At 52.7% G+C, this 20,347-nt stretch overlaps 1 protein-coding gene across 1 annotated transcript in view; it reads right to left on the bottom strand.

Moving 5' to 3' along the window:
• The window catches only part of TGM2 (transglutaminase 2), a 35,240-nt gene extending 15,714 nt beyond the window's left edge, over nucleotides 1-19,526 (bottom strand). The window contains exons 1-6 of the mRNA XM_055437209.2: nucleotides 19,398-19,526; nucleotides 14,894-15,073; nucleotides 9,674-9,916; nucleotides 4,633-4,751; nucleotides 2,971-3,099; nucleotides 1,815-1,992 (exon numbers count right to left, since the gene is read on the bottom strand). Coding sequence (XP_055293184.2) covers nucleotides 1,815-1,992; nucleotides 2,971-3,099; nucleotides 4,633-4,751; nucleotides 9,674-9,916; nucleotides 14,894-15,073; nucleotides 19,398-19,407 — 859 coding nt within the window. The 5' untranslated portion in view covers nucleotides 19,408-19,526. The remainder of the gene's footprint in view (nucleotides 1-1,814; nucleotides 1,993-2,970; nucleotides 3,100-4,632; nucleotides 4,752-9,673; nucleotides 9,917-14,893; nucleotides 15,074-19,397) is intronic.
• Between the last annotated feature and the right edge of the window lie 821 nt (nucleotides 19,527-20,347).

The following is a 20,347-nucleotide window of genomic DNA, read 5'->3' as shown; positions in this document are numbered from 1 at the left end:
AGGAAGGGAAGGAGAAAAGGAATGACAGATTCAGAGCGAGGAGTGAGCGGTGGGGTAGGCCGATGAGGCAACAGAGCTCGGGGCCCTTGCGTTCCAGCCCCAGCTGCTCCAGGCTGTGTGGCCTGGGGCCAGTCCCTTCAGCTCTCTGGGCCTTGTTTCCTCCTCTCTGGCTCAGAGTTCCCGTGCTCTGGGGCTCCACTGTGGACCAGGAGGGCCCGCACTGGGTCGAGGCACGGTTTTCAGAGAGGCCGGAGTGACTGGGAAAGGGGCTGGTGTTGCAATAATAGTGACAAAGAGGCAGGAGGCCAAGTGGCATCTATGGACCGCAGACTCCTGCTCGAATAGTGGTGCTGGGTGTTCCTGACAGAGGAGATTCGGGTGCTTTTTCCCTTTCGTTTTTTAATATACTTTTTATGTAAAATGTAAAAGTAACATTCTCAGGGTAAGAAAAAGAAAGTAACATCTAAAAAAAGAAGTGAAGCAGAAAGGCCTACTAAATACAATCTGTAGGACTTCTGTTTTATTTTAGTTTTGATGCGGTTGAGTCTCTGCGATGGGGGAGAAGCAGGAATGTGAACTTCGCCCAGCGCCTGCCATCAATCAGGGCATAAACTTCCCCGAAGGCCCCAGATTCAGGTCGGGAGATGTGAGAGCCTTAGGAGGAGGGAGGAAGGAGCAGCTGTGACCTTCCACCTCTTGCCTGGTTCCTGCGCCCTTTGGCCTGGGTAGGGGCCAGACTCTCTGCTGCCCGTGGACAGAGCTGGTGTTTCAACTCCAGGCCTTGCCCCATCATGACAAGCTTCAGAGTACAGACTCCAGGCTGCAGGAGGCTTGTCCCCACTGACCCAGGAGCAAGGCTCCACTCCTGTCCCAGGGGGTGGGCTCCCACGGGGGCCCCATCCTCACAGTCTAAGACCAGGAGTCTGTGCCTGAAGCAGGCCCACCTAGTTCCATGCCTGGCTGTGCAGATCACCAGCTGTGTGACCTTGGCCAAACCATTTCTCCTCTCTGAGCCTCCACTTCCTCCTCTAAGAGGAGCTAATATTAGCAGCTTGTCGGGATGTTGTAATGATTCAGAGAGGGATGGGTGTGAGCAGTCTGGCAGAACAGAAAAGTGTGTCACCGCGCCCGTCACTGCAAATATCCGTCCAATCACTGTTGACCAACTAACGGACACAGAAAATGTCCCAGGATCCAGCTGAGGAATCCCAGATGCCCCTGGAAACCCCGAAACCCCACCTAACCTGGCTGACTGTGCCAAGTGACCTCCCCTGGGTCCTAAGAGCTCCCGGTGACTTAGGTCAGTTACCACTGTCTCCATTTTACAGGTGAGGACACTGAGGCCTGAAGACACCGATTCTCTTGCCCGGGGATTAGAGGCAGAGCTGGGATTCAAACCAGGCAGTCCAGCTCCAGTCCCTGCGCTGACGCACTATTCAGCTCCCTGCAGAAACCCCACAGCTGGGACTTCCCTGGTGGTCCAATGGCTATGACTCTGAGCTCCTGACGCAGGGGGCCGGGCTTTGATCTGTGGTCAGGGAATTAGACCCCACATGCTGCAACTAAAGAGTTCAAGTGTCATAACTAAAGGTCCTGCATGTTGCAACTAAGACCTGGTGCAGCCAAATAAACATAAATATTAAAAAAGAGAAGAAACCCCACAACCACTGGGGTCAGACGTCCGGTTATTTGACCAAGTTTTCCCAGGCTCTGTTACACAAGGCCTGGGAGAAGGCCACAGGGACCCTGACTCAGCCTTGTCTCTTGGAAGCTGAGGGCGGTTCAAGGCTCCGCCATGTCTGCCTGCCGCTCACCGGTGCAGGCCACGGCGGCGAACACCCAGCACTGGCCGTACTTGACACGCTGACAGCCATCTTTCTTCCAGCGCCGCAGGATGTCCACGCTGCCGATCCAGAACATGGGGCTGATGCCATCCCCGTAGTTGTTGTCCCAGCGCCCCAGCAGCACGCCCTGGTCATCGTTGCAGTTGACCTGCGACCCGCGAGAGCGTCAGAGGGACCAAGTCGGGGGTTAGTGACGGCTGCGCTAGAGTGGGTGTGAACTCAGCCCGTGGCGAAAGGCAGGGGAGGGGCGTTCCAGGCTAAAGGAGCAGCGGGTGCAAAGATCCTGAGGTATGACTGATGGGGAGGTTGGAGATAGGAGAGGGAGTGGGAGCGGAGGTGGAGAGGGGTTAGGGTCATGAGGATGATGCTGGAGATGTAAATGCGTGCAGGGGCTGGCAGGCGGCATGATCTGAGTTTTACAGAGGCCTGTTCCGGCCCTGCCCAGATGGTGTCATTGCCCCCAGGCTCTCAGCACCCTGCTGCCCTGGCCCTGAGCCAAGCAGGGTCTGGCCCCGCCCCCTCTGCCGCCCACCTGCAACCCTCCCCCCACATCCCCCGCCCCTTTGCTCTCCGCTCCAGTCACACTGGCCTCCTTTCTGCTCCTCAAATCTGCCAGTCGTCCCTCCTCGGGGAACCTGTGTACAAGCGGTCCTTTCTGCCTGGGACGCTCTTCTCCTCCCAGTTACATCAGCTCAAGAATCATCACTTAGGGAAGTCCCCCAGTCCTCCACTGGGGTTGCGCCCTGTGGTCAGACACTGTCAGACGTCTGGCCCCTTTGAGAGCACACTGCAATATGACCGGGCGCTCACATGATCCTGTGGTTAACTCCGTCTTCTCCCACATCCCCTAGAATGGAAGCTCTAGGAAGTGAGATACCATTTCTGTCTTCCACCTGCTTTTCCCTGGTGCCTGGGACATGGGTAGCACTTGATAAATACTTGCTGGGTGAGTGAATGAATGAATTGCTTTGCGGGACCACATGGCCTTACCCTCATTTGTGTGCATCTGGTCTGTCCAAATACAAGGTCTCCTAGCTGAGACTCCTCCATCTCCCAGGTCTCCCGGACCAAGACAGCCCAGGGCCTGGCCTCCATTATCACCTGAGGCGGGCCTGTGCTCACTCACCATGCCGCTCACCACCCGGCCCACGTAGACCGGACTACTGCGGCGGGAGCAGTCTCGGCCGGCGTTCTTCAGGAACTTGGGGTTGACGTCCAGGAGCATCAGGCAAATGTCCAAGATCCCGTCTTCAAACTGTGTCAGAGGAAAGAAGGGGAAGATGAGGGAGCTGAGAAGTCACCTCCTCCAGGAAGCCTGCCTTGAAGTCCAGTGACTGTGGGAACCCCCCGTTCTGTCTCACGCATCACACCTGGAGGCTCGGGTTGGGTCTGTCACATTGCTGTGGTGCCAGCTTTCCTGGCCCAGGAAAAGGGGAGGGTGGGATGGGACAATGCCTGAGTGTATGAGAAAGGGGATGGGGTGTGCCTGCATCCAGACTTGGTGGGGGAACTTGGAATGGAAGGAAAGCCCAGAGTCCTTGGAGCTTGACTGTCCTCAGTCACCTCAGGCCCAGGCACTGCCCTCCCTGCCCCCACAGCCAAACCTTCACTTCCCTAAAGCCTGACTCACCCCGCAGAGCTGATAAGTGTCCCTCCTCCCCTGCCCCCACACACTGCTCTGATTGGAACCAAAGTATAAATTGTAAAGATGTAAATCTAATCTCATCACTCTTATTTCCACTGCACCCAGAGTAAGATGGAGACACCTCCCTGTGGCCTGCGAGGCCCTTCATGATTGGCGTCCCACCCCATCTTAACCTCACCTGTCACCACTCTCAGCCCCCCTCGCTCTGCCCCAGGGCTTTTGCACACGCTGTTTCCTTTGCTTGGAATGTTCTCTCTGCCCCTCTCTCTCTGACTCACACCTTCTCATCCTTGCAGCTTAGGTGCTGTCTTTATCAAAATCTCTCCTTGTCACTATCCGTCAGACCACTTCGGTCGCATTCAAAGGCTGGCCTGTCTGTTCACCGTGCTCTGTGTCTGTGGCTTTGCCCCAATCAGGCCTTATCACAGGCCTCCCTCCATGACGCAGAGCAGTCCCTGCTGGCTTGGCCCATTCATTCTTCGCCTCCCTATTGCCATCGCCCTGACATTCAGGGCTGTTCACAGCTTTAATGCTGTGGACTTCTCCCAGGTCATCTCTGGGGCCCCGTCTCATGCAAGTGCTCCCCAAGCTGCAGGACACTTCTTAGGCATAATGTAAGGTTTCCCACCTCTGTGCTCTCTGCTCATGCTATTCCCTAGGACACTGCACACCAATATGTTAAAAATGTATTTTAGCGCAAATTTTTCTGGCAATTTAGACATATAATTTGAGTTTGAGAACCACTAATTTAGACAATGGTTTAAAGCCCCTCTCAGTACATGACTAGCACAGAGTCAGTGTTCTCCAAGTGCTGCCCGTTATTTTGACATATGGCCTTGAATGTCTCCCTTCTCCCTCCTGGAGCACTTGCCAGCCCCACAGCTCCTACAGGCTCTCTGACTCTTTCCCACCTTGAATCCAGAGATGCTGCTCCCATAGTGCACAGGGCCATCCTTTGCTGTGTGACCTCAGGCCTGGCCTGGGCCCTCTCTGAGCCTCCAGCCATTTCAGAGCCCTTGAATCCTTGACAGCATGGGGTGGGTGACTCTGAGACCTTGCTTTCACTTTCTGATTTTGTCTCAGACCCAGGGCCCAGCTCACAACAAGCCAGAGATGGTTAGGAGGGGCAGAGTGTGGCCTTACCTGCCCAAAATTCCAAGGTATGTTCTTGATGAATTTGGCTGAGCCCTGGTAGATGAAGCCTTGCTGGGTGAGGACGTATTCTTGCCGCTCCTCATCTGAATCCAGGTACACAGCATCCGCTGTGGGTAAAAAGGAAAAGGTCTCAACTTGGCATCCAGCAAGGCCCAGGTTCCCCACAGACATGGCAGCTGGGGTGCCAACCCTTCAGGGCCAGGGAAGCTCCCCAGAGGCCATTCTCTCTTTTAATCAGAAAAACTAATCATTAATTAATAATCTCATACCAATAAGATAAAGTATTATCAGTTGGTGATAACAATGGCTGTCTTTTATCCAACACTTGCCACGTGCCAAGACCTGTGATAAATGTAATGACATAAGTTAACTTGTTTAACCTCCACCAAAGCCTCATGTGGAAGGCATCCTCGGAAGCCCCATTTTATAGATGGCAAAACTGAAGCTCGAGAATATTTTATAGATGGGAAAATCATACCAGCACAAGAGACAGAGGAACACTGACAGGGGCCAGGAGTCAGGAATCCTCTAGCTCTGAGTAGGGGATTTTTGCTGTGTGACTCTGGGCAGCTCACTTCTCCTGCCACCTGACTGTGTTTCCTGAGGGTCAAATGTGATCACAGAACAGAAAGGTGCTTTGCAAGCTGAAGCCCTGAGGCGGTGTGAGGAAGAAGCATGATTCAGAGAATGTCAACGCAAGGTCGCTGCAACTCAGAGGAAGCAAATCTGTCCAGCTTGGGGGTCAGGTGGCATCTGAAGGTTGCCTTGATGACATTCTAAGCAGAGGACTAGAGAGATGAGTGGTGCCCCTGCTGGAAAATGGATGGTACTTAGTTCCCTGTGGCTTGTGATGACAGAAGAGGGCCTGAGGTGGTGGGACCAGCTAGAGGGCAAAGGTTAGTCCAACTTTTCCAATTCCCACTCACAAGTGAAGAAATTAAGGCTGGGAAGGGGAAATCCAGAGCCATCGTATGGCTTTGATCAGTCCTAGGCATTTTTGCCTCCATGGGCTCCTTCCTCCATTAAAGAAAATCTTTTTGTAATATATTTTTTGACTGCATTGGTATAACGCTGGATCTTCCCAACCCAGGGATTGAACCCAGGTCTCCTGCATTGGCAGGAGGATTCTTTGTCTTCTGACCCACCAGGGAAGCCCAAATAAATTAATATTATATGTTAAAACATATTCTCTGGCCTGAACCTTTTTTTTTTCTTGGTCTTCTGATTTTAAAAGAAACGAACACATTTTCATGGGTCCCTAAGAGTATGGTGGGCCCAGGCAGCGTGCCTACTGAAATCAGCCTGGGGAAATGTGTCCAGTGCCTGGGGAAGTGGCTGCCTGGCCCCTTAGACCCCTGGGCCCCTCTACAGCAACAGGCAGGCAGTCCCTGCCTGTACCACTTGGAGGAAAACAAATGTGCAAGTGACTGAGCATCTTATGCATCCTGCCGGGAGGCTCGGGCGATTGCGCAATGAACACCAGTCTTCAGATAAATGAGCTATGTGGCTGTAAATCAGCTGGTGGCATGGGAGAAAGAATCTGAGAGAAAGAAAAGCCCGTGGTATTTCCCCATCCAGTGCAAGGGTCAGCACATGTTGAACTGTCCCCACCTCAGCCCAGGAGGCTGGGACTATGATATCCCCACTCAGGTCTCTGGTAAAGATGGAGGTCTTGGGGATGCTCACTTAGGATCCTGACCATGCTGGACAGGGACCAGAGGCCCCCAGGTCATGGGCAGATGCTGCCTCTTCCCCAAGAGGGAGAGCAGTTTCCTTCCTTAGTGCCCCACACCCCCACTGAGCCCAGCTTCCTATCTCCACATTTCCAGCAACCCCCTCCAGGATGTTGGTCCCTTTAGTCACTGTAGCTCTTGGCTGACTGCCACCCCATCCCTCCGGGCAGGGAATAGACAAGGCCACAGGGAGGGGTCATCCCCCAGAACCTCACTGCCCGTTCCTTGAACTCTGAAACCCCACAGTGATGGGGTTGGGGAGGGGCACTGCCAAGTGTCTGCCCCAGGGGCAGGGTCAACAACTACCTGGAAGTTCACACTGATTAAAATCAAAATGAGCAGACAGTGTGACCAGCAAGGTCACTTCTGTCCTGAGAAACCATTCGGTGTGGCCACAGGGCATGTGAGAAAGGAAACTCCTCCCTGTGATAAGCCACAGGGAACCAACTCATGTCTGTGGATGGGAGCCAGATGGCAAGGCCTGGGGCACTCGCAGCTCTTAAAAAGGATGAACAGTGACTTTCCCGGTGGTGCAGTGGCTAAGACTCTGCACTTCCAATGCAAGGGACCCAGGTTCGATCCCTGTTCGGGGAACAAGATCCTACATGCTGCAACTAAGAGTTTGCGTGCCACAACTTAAGATTTTGCATGCCATGACAAAGACTGAAGATTTTGGCCACCACTAAGACCCGGCGCGGCCAAATAAACAAAAGAAAAACGAAACATCAACAAGCGATGAGCAGATGTATTCAAACTGATGTGGAAAGAGCCTCAAGACGGCAGAGGGAGAAAAAAATCCCAAGTTGTAGGCTGATGTATACAGTGGGGATTCTTTAATGTTTAAGACAGAGAAATCCATGCAATGATGTCTTCTGCAACATGATCAATATAATTAACGCTGCTGTATGTTACATATGAACATTCCTAAGAGAATAAATTCTGAGCTCTTACCACAAGGGAAATATTTTTTGCTTTAATTTTGTATGTATGTGAGATGATGGATGTTCACTAAACTTATTGTGATAATCATTTCGTGATGCATGTAAGTCAGATCATTATGCTGTATACCTTAAGCTTATACAGTGCTGTAGGTCAATTATATCTCAATAAAACTGGAAGAAAAAAAATACAGCGATGTCTCCAGACACAAACACTGAATCTAAGGAGATAAACCCTCCAGAGATGGCTAATAATGGTGTTTCCGAAGAAGGGGAGCGAAGGGTGGCTGGAGGCTATCTCTCTGTAGTGCTTGAAGCTTTTATAAAGAGAGTGTTCTCATATCTTACTGTTATAATTAAAAATAAAAGCCAGGGCTTCCCTGGTGGCTCAGTGGTAAAGAATCGACCTGCCAATGCAGGAGACAGGGATTTGATCCCTGATCCAGGACGATCCTACATGCCGGGGAGCAACTAAGTCCGTGTGCCACAACTACTGAGCCCGTGCTCTAGAGTCCAGGAACCACAACAGAAGCCAGCAAGCCTAGAGCCCGTGCTCCACAATAAGAGAGAAGCCACCTCAGTGAAAAGCCCACACACTGCGATTATAACTAGAAAGTAGCCCCCACTCTCTGCAACTAGAGAAAAGCCTCTGCAACAAGGAAGGCTCAGCACAGCCAAAACGAAATGAATAAAAGAAAGAACAGCCCAAGTATATAAAAGAGAAAATAAAAAATCTTTCTGTTCAAAGAAAATGCCCCCAAATAAAGAAGACAAATAAATGAATAAAGCAGTGGTCCAGTAGGAGGCTGGTGGTCTGGAGGTCTGGTCTGGCCCAGTAGGAGGCCAGAATTTCTGCTCTGGGGCTGGGCTTCGAGGAGGGAAATCCACCACCAAGCTGGCCCGCTCACACGGCCCCACTCTCTGCCTGGCTAGGTATGAGCGGCCATAGTGTTAGTCGCTCAGTCGTGTCCGACTCTGCAACCCCATGGACTCTCTGCGACCCCCTCCTCTTTCCTGCTCGAGACAGACTCAGCTGTTTCCCTGATTCTCTGGTTTTGTCCGGCATTGGCCAACTTACTTCTTGAAGGAGCTGCAAAAGCCACTTATCTCTAAGCCTCAGTTTCCTGTCTGTAAAACAAGGATGCTAACCTCTGCCCCTGGGGGTTGTTGAGAGCAACCATTAAAAGAGTGTATAAAGGGGCCGCCCTGGTGGCTCAGTAGTAAAGGTCTGGGAAAATCCCACCTGGCATGAGATGACTAAGCCTCTGCACTGCAACTCCCGAGCCTGCACTCTATGGAGTCCGAGAGCTGCAACTATGGGGCCCCCATGCTGCAGTGAAGCAACTTCTGAAGCCCGCACGCCTAGTACCTATGCTTCAAGCCACTGCAATGAGAAGGCACCCCAACAAAGGGTGGCCCCTGCTCACTGCAACTAGAGAAACTAGCCTCACAGCAACAAGGACCCAGCACAGCCAAAAATAAATAAATAAAGATATATTTCAAAAATAGAGATCAAAAGAGAAGTTTAAAAAAAATGGTGATAGTGATAATTTATTTTTTAAAAAAAAAGAGTGTATGAGGAGCACTTAGGTGGCTAAACTGCTCCTGCCCACCTTTTCTGGGCACCCCATCCCTCCATCTCCTTACTTCCCTTCCCCAAGCCAATCTGGTCAGATTCAAAACAGAGCCCCACAAAATAGAACCAGATGTCAGGCCATGGCCTGGGCCTCCACTGGACAGTCCTTTCCTGAATGGGGCTTCTGAACCCAGGCCACCTCCAGGCAAGGTGGGATCCCTTTGTAGCTGTGTGCTGTGTTTAGTCACTCAGTTGTGTCTGACTCTTTGCAACCCCATGACTCAGCCCATCAGGCTCCTCTGTCCATGGAATTTTCCAGGCAAGAATACTGGAGTGGGTTGCCTTGTCCTCCTCCAGGGGATCTTCCCAACCCATGGATCGAACCCAATTCTCCTGCATTGCAGGTGGATTCTTTACTGTCTGAGCCACCAGAAAAGCCCAAGAATACTGGAGTTGGTAGCCTCAACCCAGGAATCAAACCAGGGTCTCCCGCATTGCAGGTGGATTCTTTACCCTCTGAGCTACTGGTAGCTGTGTAGACTGGGGCAAGTCGTTTTGCTTCTGCGAGCCTGTCCCCACCTCTGTAAATGGGAATAATGAGAGTTCTGACATCATGAAGTCTTGGGAGGTTAGAGCCTCACTCAGTCCACCTGGATGTCTCTGCTGCCCCATCTTCCGCCCACCACCCCCACCCCCGCCACCAAGTGGTTCCCAGCCACTTGGATGGGTGGGTCCAGCCCTGCCCATCTCCCCATCCTGCCCATGGATGGAGTGCTGCTCACCTGGACACCAGCTGTTGAAGAGCAGGGTGAACTGACCCAGCATGAAACTGGAGCCCTGGTAGCCGGTGGAGGCCTCCAAGCTGAGGCGGTAATGGCCAATGGGGGCATTGGCCGGGGTGCTGAGCTGCAGCGACAGGGTGCTGTCTTGCTGGTCCACTGCCACCACTGCCCAGGCCCCCTCCTCCATAGCATCGGACAGCCTGAAGAGGGCCTTGGTCCCGGCCTCCTCACTAGGGTCTGGGCCTGCAGAGGAAGAAAGCAGGGGACCATGAGCCAGGGGTGGTGAGGGAGTGTGAGCACCAAGTCTGGCAGGGGCAGAGCGCACGCCTGGGGTGCCCTGGGCCTGGGTGTGAGGCCCAGTTCTGCAGCTAACCACTGAAGGAACTTGGAGGAGTGGTTTCATCTCTCTGAGCTTGGCTTCTTCATCTGGGGATTGGACTCCAAAATGTACAGGCTGGTTTTGTGGGAATGAACGAAAAGTGGCAGGCACACAGCACGTCCTCGGTCTCCTGGGAGAGAGGACAGCGTGGCCCGGGACAGGGTCACAGTGACACTGTTCTGGACTGGTGTGACTTTGAGCAAGAATATCCTCCTCTCTGGGCTCAGTTTACCTATCTGTAAAATGGACAGGAATGAGTCCAACAGTCCTCCATTCCCACTTAAATCCTTTACCTGCTGGCATCCTACTTTCTCTTTCAGAAAAAGAAGCTCAGACTCTGAGTAAAATGGAACCTCAGTCCTCTGAGGTGGCCAGTGGGGCCTGTGTGAGAGCCTGCTTGCTTCTGGCTAGCAAAGGGTGCCGACCATTGTAGATCCAGGTGTCTGTCTCCCCAAGGCCCCCTCCACCTCTTGGCCTCTGTATCTCCACAGGCAACTCTGAAGAACCAGAACCATCCCTCACCTCCCTACAGCTTCTGACACTTTACCAAGTGCCCCTGGCCCTTCCCGCTTCCCCCGAGGCCCCTTGAACTGGTGGAAAAACTGAGGCTCAGAGAGAAGGGCTCTTCCAAGAATGTTTCAGGGGTCTGTGGCAAAGTCAGCACTGGGGCCAGGTCTCCAGTGGGCTCCCCACATTGTCATTCCCAAAGGGGAGGTCTCCCTCATTGGGAGGATAGTGTCTCAGGTCTCAGTGAGCTGAGGGCCTGCCTCCAACTGGCTCTTTTTCGGGAGGAGGGCAGGGCCCAGATTTTGCAGGCAGGTCTGAGTCATAGGGAGGGAGACGGGGGCCGGTCATCCTTTCTGGACTTGGGTGCTGGAGAGAAGAAACAGAACTTTCTCTGCCTGGTTGGGCAGCTGCCCGGAAGGATTTCTGTTTGTTCTTCCATCTCCCTCCCTGCCACTCTGCCCATCAACTGCTGACAGTAGGGGGGCCTGCTCAGTAAGGGGCTACCTGCCAGCCCCGCCCACACCCGGGCCCAAATATAACTATGAACTAATAGGCATGATGTCGGCCTCTGGGGCCCTGAGTGTCAGGAGCCAGCTGTAAGCCTTTAAACACTCCCTGTCTTCGAGAGTGAGCATTTAAGGGAGTAATTGGGCAGCACTGGGGCCCGAGAGCCAGCCTGAGTCTGGTTCCCTCAATGAGACCTGGAGTGCTGTGTGACCTCGGCTAACAGGTCACATGAGCCCTCTCTGATCTGCAATTTTCTCATCAAAGACGAAAACAGGCTTAGACTACATTCCCGGAAAGGTTTGATTCCAGGTCTGAAACTGACTCTGTGACCTTGGACAAGCTATTTAGCTTCTCTGTGCCCCAGTTTCCTCATCTGTAAAATGGGGTCAATTGCAGTACCTCCTCATAAGGTCATCATGAGGCTTAAAGAAGCTGAGGCTTGTAAAGCACATTACAAGGTGCCTGGCACACAGTAAGCACTCATAAATAATAGTTAATTATTTATTACTGTCACTGCTGCTGCTGCTGCTGCTAAGTCACTTCAGTCGTGTCCGACTCTGTGTGACCCCACAGACAGCAGCCCACCAGGCTCCCCCGTCCCTGGGATTCTCCAGGCAAGAACACTGGAGTGGGTTGCCATTTACCTTCTAAATGCTGTTTAGAGGAATCGGTGAGAGTTCATAGAAAGCATTTAAAGCACATAGTAATTATGCAGCAAACATGAGCTATCCTCAACATCATCCAACAAGACCATTACAAATCAGAGTTCTCATGCCAAACAACAGATTTTGAGACAGGAGTGGAATGTCGTAATTGCCTAGTTCAGTTGCATCACTTCACAGATACGGAAACTGGGGCTGAGAGTGATAAAGTTGGGGTGACCATACATCCTGGTTTTCCCAGGATACTCCCATTCTATGCCTGTTGCTGTTGTTTAGTTGGTAAGTCTTTTGTGACCCCGTGGGCTAGAGCCTGCCAGGCTCCTCTGTCCATGGGATTTCCCAGGCAAGAATACTGGAATGGGTTGCCATCTGCTTCTCCAGGGGATCTTCCTGACCCAGGGATTGAACCCACATCTCCTGCGTTGCAGGCAGACTCTTTATCACTGAGTCACCAGGGAAACCCTTTCATACCTGTGGTCCCAGCATAACTCTTTCATTCATAATCTTTTCATTCTCAGAAGAGACTCTGTTGGGATGATCAATGGTCTGGTTTCCACAGTAACAGGCTGGGCCGGGTCCCATAGTCACTGTCACCACTGACACACCACCCTTGGGCACCGGCCAGGAAATACTTGCTCTCTGTCCTGTGGCAGCCTTGTACACACACACACACCCCTTTCTTCTGAGGGGCCTTGGGGGATGGGATGAGGATGGGCTGTTCCCCAACCCCACCACTGTTCACATAAGCTGGCTTAGAAAATTCCTTGGCTGTGGTTCCATGTGGTACTCTTTGTGGATCCTCTGGCTCCACAGAGATCACACTGAACATAAATGACCCTGGAGACCCTGGACTCTATCCTGACCACAGCAGTGAGGGGCTGGGTGGGTGGATGAGGGGTAGCTTCCAGAGTCAAGCCTGCTATCAGCCTCATAAGGGTTCTTTTCACTGTTCCAGGCTGACCTCACTGTCACCCTTCCACCCTCAAACCCTGGCCTCCCTTGTGGGGGAAGTAGAGCTTTAGTCCGTAACAAGGATGGTGCTTGTCTGCTGTGGTCTGTACCCCACAACAGGCCTGTCCGGCCTTGAAGTGTCAGGGTGAGATGCACAGCATCTGGGCATGGGTGGCATCAGGCCACACACTCCATTCGCTGGGTGACCTTTACCAGCTCTCTCCCCTCTATGGGCCTCAGTTTCCCTAAAGAGGTAGGAGAGGCGGATCACAGGCTAGAATGTTCTAACACCAAAGCAGGGTGCCTGGGCCAGGCTCAGCCAGAGGCTGACCCAAGCCAGGCCTTGAGGCGGGAAGCCTGGCTTCCTGGCATTGTCCCCTAGCGTCTTCAGCCCACGGGAGGGTCCTGGTAGCTCAGACAGGGAAGTCAAGAGCACCCAGAGATACAGTGCCTTCTATGGCTGCCCTGGGGGCTGCAGGAGTTAGCAGGGCAGGTTGGTGATGGCTTGAGATAAGTTGGCAGAGACCAGAGAACAGAGATTAGTTGCTGGGGTAAGAAGGTCAGCTGCTTGCTTCCCGTTGCGTTCCCAACCCTGAACTAGGGGCTTCATTACCTAGCACCAGGCTGCCTAGACAAATGTAAAAGAAGGAAGAAGAAATCAGACACCTTGAGAGTGAAAGAAGGGGGAAAAAGGTGGGAAATTCCCATACCAGTAGTTCAACAACCATCTATTTACAGAAGAATAAACCAAGGCCAGCAGGCCCTTGTGGTGAACAAGTAGACGTCTCTGCTCTCAGATCACAGCAACAAAAAGCCTCAACTCTGGGGTCAGGGTTTGAATCCTGCTGTGTGATCTGGGCAAGTAAACTGACCTTTCTGAGCCTCAGTGTTTCCACCTGTAAAATGGGGGCTAGTTATTCATTCAGAACAGAAGGATTCTGGATAAGTATACTTACACCACAAATGTGATTCTCCCCAGCCCAAGCCTGACACTTTTCAGGGCACCACCTCCAGTCCTTAAGTTCCATAGATTCGGGCTTCCACTTTATGGAAGGGGAAACTGAAACTGGAAAGACTGGAAACTTGCCAGAAGGCCCTCAGGTCTATAGAATGAACCCCAAGCCTACTGGGTGTGAGTGTGTGTGGCGGGGATGCCCCTCGTTAGTAGGTGTGTCCCTGCCAGAAGGGAAAGGGGAGGGAGGAAAGGGATGGAGGGGATATCCGTAGCAGGTCTGCAGGCACTGTGATAAGCTTTATCAAACGGCTTCCCAGGTAATACAAGCCTCAGCCTGCTTTCTCTCTGGCCTCAGAGACCTCAGAAAGAGCTAGAGCTGGCCTTTCCCACCCTTGGGCCAGAGTCCCAGCCAGGTGGCCCCTCACTGACCTCAAGGGAGTGGTTCCCACCAGAAGCCAAAGCCAGTGGCATTTAAGGTCACTTTCCGGGTATGGCAAACAAAGATGACTGGGCATAGGGTATCTGGGGATGGGGCTGCTGGGGCCTCAATGTCCCTTCACCCATCACTTGGGTCCCTGGAGCAAGATCAGCCACTGCTGTGAACATTTGTAGGGCACTCCCTCATGTCAGGCTCTTTTTATCCAAGGACCTTCGGTTAGGAGTGCTTTAGCTCAGAGAGGCTAAGTAATTTGCCCAAGGTCACACAGCGGGCAGGCAGTCTGGTCCACACCAGAATCCAAGCCTCTGAGTCTGAGGCAGCCTCCTGATGCTTAGAGAAAGAACTACGGGAACACAAAACTGCCCACTCAGAGAGCTAGAGAAAGCTGGGTTCTCTCCACCACCCAGACTCCCTTTGGGTCCGATCCCAGAGGCCTGCTCAGGTTGTGTGGGTTTGGAGAAAAAGTTGTTGATAATTGGAAAATTGTTTGGATGTGGGAAAAGGCAGGCAGGATCTCGATGGACCTGTGTGCTAGCAAACGCTAACCACCCCCCACCCAACCCTGGCGATAACAGGTCATCAGGAAGCCAGGCACCAGAATCACAGACTTGTCTGTAAGGCTGAGTGGTGTGGGATGGCATCTCTCCACTCTCTGGACCTCAGTTCTCTCATCTGTAAAACGGGGTAGTGACTGCTGGCAATTTCTCAGGGGAATTCCTCAGGAATTTCTTTCCAGGAGGAGGAATGGCGTCACCTTTCCCATGGTCTGTCAGAGGGCAATGAAATCACAGAACAGGAAGGGGTGGAGGGTAATACTCACCAGTCATGGCACAGAAGGTGAGGCTGTCCACGCTGGCCTCATAGTTTCGGCCCTCGAAGTGCAGAGTCAGCCAGAAGGGCTGGCCCCGCCGCACTACCAGCCTCTCCCTGCACAGGTCAGCTGTGTGGTGGTCACGGCCATTGGCCTCCAGCTCCAGGTCACATCTCTCCAGGACCAGTTCTGTGAAGACAGTGAGGGACTTGAGCCAAGATTCCATCTCACAGCCAGCTGTGTGCCCCAGGCTCCCTGGACATGGGGTGTTCAGGGCCCTCCCAACCCTCAGTTTCCCTGTCATGCAGAAGTTAACCAGGCCCAAATGTCCCCCACTCTTTTTTTATTTTTTTTGGCCATGCCACACTGCTTGCAGGATCTTAGTTCCCTGACCTGGGATTGAACCCAGGCCTGCTGCAGTGGAAGCTCAGAGTTCTAACTGGACTGCCAGGGAAATCCTCCCAACTCTTAATCACAGGGTGTGCACACTGGGGCAGGTGGGGAAGGCTCTGCCACCTCCTGGCTGTGGCCTTCAGGCGACTCAGCTCTTCTGGGCCTCACTTTCCCCACCTGAGTCCACAGTGAGAGACAGTAGGACCCAGGGTGACTGTAAGCCATTTAGCCCAGTGCCTTACACATAATAAAACACCTCCTAGATATGGGCTAGTCTATCGGAGAAGGCAATGGCAAGCCACTCCAGTACTCTTGCCTAGAAAATCCCATGGATGGAGGAGCCTGGTAGGCTGTAGTCCGTGGGGTCGCTAAGGGTCAGACACGACTGAGCGACTTCACTTTCACTTTTCACTTTCACACATTGGAGAAGGAAATGGCAACCCACTCCAGTGTTCTTGCCTGGAGAATCCCAGGGAAGAGGGAGCCTGGTGGGTTTCTGTCTATGGGGTCACACAGAGTCGGACACGACTGAAGTGACTTAGCAGTAGCAATTGTGACTGAAGGGTTCTTTTGGTAAAAAGTGGGGTGATATTTGGTATTGGTTAGTTACACAGGCTTTGCCTTTTAGGTTTAATTTTCAATTTCCAGGAAATACAGAGGACTGAGGAACTCATTAAATTTAGGACCAGGACATGCATGCATGCTCAGTCGCTTCAGTCATGTCCAACTCTTTGCAATCCTACGGACTATAGCCTGCCAGGCTCCTCCGTCCATGCAATTTGCCAGGTAAGAATACTAGAGAGGGTTGCCATGCCCTCCTCCAGGGGATCTTACTGCCCCAGGGATCGAACCTATGTCTCCTACATTGCAGGTAGATTGTTTATCCACTGAACCACCTGGGAAGTCCCAGGACCTGCACTCGATCAACAAAATTCATACTCTGGGAAACTACAAGCAAAGTATTTGGTTTCTTTAGCCAATAAATTGCAAAACAGAAAGAAATAAAGAAAAAAGACAAGAAAAAAAAGTTGAAGGGATAACCTGTAGACTAAAAGAAACCTAAGGCACATTTAAACCCACTGTGCTGTATAAGCCTTACTTGGATTTTGATTTTAAAAACTATTACATACAATTGGAAATTTGAACACTGATAGAAAATGGTGATATTAAAGAATTTTTTATTCATGTCTAAAAAGGAGTCCATATTCATTGGAGAGAAATATTGAAATATTTACAGATGAACAATGTGATGTATGGGAAGTGAAGTGAAAGTGAAAGTTGCTCAGTCATGTCCGACTCTTTGCAACCCCATGGACTGTAGTCCATGGAATTCTCCAGGACAGAATACTGGAGTGAGTAGCCTTTCCCTTCTCCAGGGGATCTTCCCAACCCAGGGATCGAACCCAGGTCTCCCACATTGCAGGTGGATTCTATATCAGCTGAGTTACAAGGGAAGCCTGATGTATGGGATTTGCTTTCAAATAATGGAGGAGGGGGTGAGGAAGGGGCAGGAAGCAGCAGTAGCTATAAGTTGGTGGTCGTTGAGACTGGGTGATGAGAACATAGGCATTTATTACACTATTCTCTCTTTTACATGTGCTCAATATTCTCTATAGTAAAATTTCTTTTTTAATGAGAGCAGTTTGAGAGTCTTCAGGACCTAGGTTTCAGTTTGGATGCACTGCTGTGTGATCCTCAGCAGGTGTCTCTACCTCTCTGTGCCTCCTTTTCTGAAGATTCAAGGGCTTAGCCCAGGGCAAAAGTTTGATATGTGAAAGCTCTCTTTATAATTTCTGAAGGAGCTGAAGACCAAAGTAGGGACAGTGAGGGGCTAAGGAAAGCACAAGTCTCATAACCTTGGCAAGCTCAATCTGACATAATCAAGGTCAAGATTAGGGGGACAGTAGGGTCGGAGGAATGGGCAAGGCAGGACTCCCAGAGCTATGGGGCCCTTGAGAGTAAGTTCTCCCACTAAGGCCCTGAGGCAGGGACTGGTAAAGTCCTCTGGCAAGTGGATCCTCCCATGGGGTCATCCACACAGTTCTCTTTCCTCCCACCACTGAACATCCTCTAAACGAGGCGCAAATTGCCCAGTGACTGCCAAGGACTTTGATGTGGGTTATCTCCACTTAAACCCAAAACTGCCCACTTCAGTTCAGTTCAGTCGCTCAGTCATGTCCGACTCTTTGTGACCCCATGGACTGCAGCATGCCAGGCTTCCCTGTCCATCACCAACTCCCGGAGTTTACTCAAACTCATGTCCATCGCATCAGTGATGCCATCCAACCATCTCGTCCTCTGTCGTCCCCTTCTCCTCCCGCCTTCAATCTTTCCCAGCATCAGGGTCTTTTCCAATGAGTTGGTTCTTTGCCTCAGACACAGCTACTATCACTATCTTCACTTTGTAGGGACATTATGCAGCCCCAGGTCTATGGCAAATGCAAGACCAAGCTTGGTGATTTGAATCCAGAATCCAAGGTTGTAGAGTCTGGAGCCCAGCCAGGTAACCACCTCACTCACAGCTCAGGGTCTGTTGTCCACCCCCCACCCACATCCTGCGTTGTTTCACACCTGGGAGGAGACCTGGGAGGAAGGTGAGGCCCCTGGGATCACAGCAGGAGAGACCTCCACTAGCCACAAGAAAGAACTTCCTGCTGGCCTCCTGGGGTGAAGAAGGAAAACTGCAATTCCAGAGAGCTGACGCAGCAAAGAGGCTCAGGGTGCTGAGTCCAGCAGCATTAGTGCAGACGCATCCCCCATCATAGAGATCTCGCCTCTGAAATTTGTTGTCCCCGTGGGAGACCTTAGAGAGACGGTCAGACCCTGGTGTGGGGCAAATGGGGTGCTGTCTCATGCTAACTGTGTGAAGAAGGATTCCCAGGAATTACGCCCAGCTCTAGAAGTGCAGAAACACCAGGGTCTAGGATCGTAGGATTTCTGTACCGAGAAAGGACCTGAGGTCTTCCAGGCCACTGGGACCCCTGTAGGAAGTGGCCACTCTGGCAATGGGGCAGGGGTCTCATCATAACTGGCACTCCAGGTCCTCCAGCCCTACTGAGCCCCACTCTTGGGGACAGGGATGGGAAACCGCATGGGGCACAAGTGGCCACCTAGCTGGCTTTCAGTCATGTGTGTTGGGAAGCTGGGTCCCAGAGAGGGACAAAGGTGGCCCGAGAACGCACAGCCGGTCAGGCACATCCATGGTTCCTCCCACTCATTCCCGTTTCATCTGCCCTGTGTGCCCCTCCAACGTCCCCTCTGCCCACCCTCCTTCCTGGGGGCTGCGGTGGTGCCAAGGCCACCTCCAAATGGACTTCACCCAAGGGTCAGCCAGGCTGCTGAGCACAGCAGCATTAGTGCAGGCACGTCCCCCATCGTAGAAACCTCGCCTCTGAAATGGTAGCCCTGCCCGAGTGTGTGTGTGTGTGTGTGGAGGGGGACAGGTAGGAAATGAATTGAGCCCCTCCGCCTCTCCTCTCCTCACAGATGTACCAGTGGCTGGTGTTACTGTCCGTGTTTTACAGGATGGGAAACCGAAACTCAACCAGTGGCCAAGGACAGGGGATGCAGAACTTGGAGGAAGTCTGCGAGAGCAAGCCTGTTCTCAGGCCTTTCCTCTACTGGATGCTAGGAGCTCCTCTCCATCCACTGAGATCAAGGAGACAGCCAGGCTTGGCTTACACACCATGAGACACTGACCAAAGCCCAGTCCCTGCGACCAGGCCAGCACCCTCTGCACAGCTTCGTGCCCAGCACGCAGCAGGCAGCCAGGCTCCACTAACTGACGAGGACAACTGGCAATGGTCCGTGAACAAGGTACCTTACAGTTTATATCACGCCTTCGTCATCCATTGCCTCGTCTGATCCAGGGAGGCAGGGGTTAATGAATATGCCCTGGGGATGGGGAAACTGAGGTCCCAAGTAGAACCAGAACTGGGGGCCGGGCACCTCTCATCCAGCCCAGCCCTCCTGTTTGTGCTCCAAATCGGGGGCTTAGGGATGGAGTCCAGCCGGGTCCTGACCCCCACTGCACCGGTGGGACCACCGAGACTAGGGAGACATGGCTGGCCCCTGGTCCCCGGGGCCCCTGCACGGCGCCGGCACCCCGACTGATACTCACCCTCGGCCATGGTCAGGTGGTGGCTGCGCCCCTCGGACTGGTGGCAGGACACTCCAAGTGCAGACCACAGGCGGCGGGCAATGCCGAGGCTGAGCGCGAAGTGAACTTATAGCCCGCTGAGGGGCGGGCTGGGGGCGGGGCCGCGCGGGAAGGCGGGGCTCGAGGCCGGCTTTGCCCGGTCCGGGCCCACGTGCTTTTCACCAGCCGGCAGGGGCGCGCTGGGAGGCAGGAGCCCAGGGAGGACGCGAGAGGGCTGGGCAAGGGCGCCCTCTGGGGAAGCAGAACAAGCGCAGGGCTGGGACAACAGCCACAGGCAACGCAGGCCAGGACACTCAGACACACCTGGATACACGGAGTCAGATCTTGGGTGACAGAGACACCTGGATACAGAAACACACACACAGATACAGACACACCGATGCATGAGGACACACAGGCATACCTGGATACACAGACATGGACCCACAGTCAGGTCAGACCCGGTATCAGGAAGACACACACATCCTCTGATGCAGACTCGCGGAGACCTAGGGATGTGGACACACAGACAGACAGATACAGCAGATGAACCTGGACACACACACCTGATGACATGGACTTAAAATCAGTGACATGCCTGGACATAGACACAGCCAGACGCACTTGGACAGGTACCCACTGAGAACCACACAGAAATAAACAGGTGTCCGGAGTCACCCAGCTCCCAGACACACACAGACAACACACTGTCAGAGGTGGACACAAAATCAGATTGAGGCACCTAGGGACACACAAAGGTGCAGCTCCTGGGAGCGGGACACACACACAGACACAGCCTCATGTACAGACACACAGACACACCCACAAAGACAGACATACCACACCTGCCTCTGTAGCAAAACCCAGACATCCCTCGAGCTCATCTGTTCCTCTGTCCCATCCTCTAATCTAATCGCTCATCCACCCACTCA

Source organism: Moschus berezovskii, chromosome 15, assembly GCF_049115385.1.
Source record: "Moschus berezovskii isolate FMDL1 chromosome 15, NW_MosBer_1.0, whole genome shotgun sequence".
Lineage (NCBI taxonomy): Eukaryota > Metazoa > Chordata > Mammalia > Artiodactyla > Moschidae > Moschus > Moschus berezovskii.
Note: the sequence above shows the minus strand (reverse complement) of the source record. Positions and strands in the feature narration are given on the sequence as shown.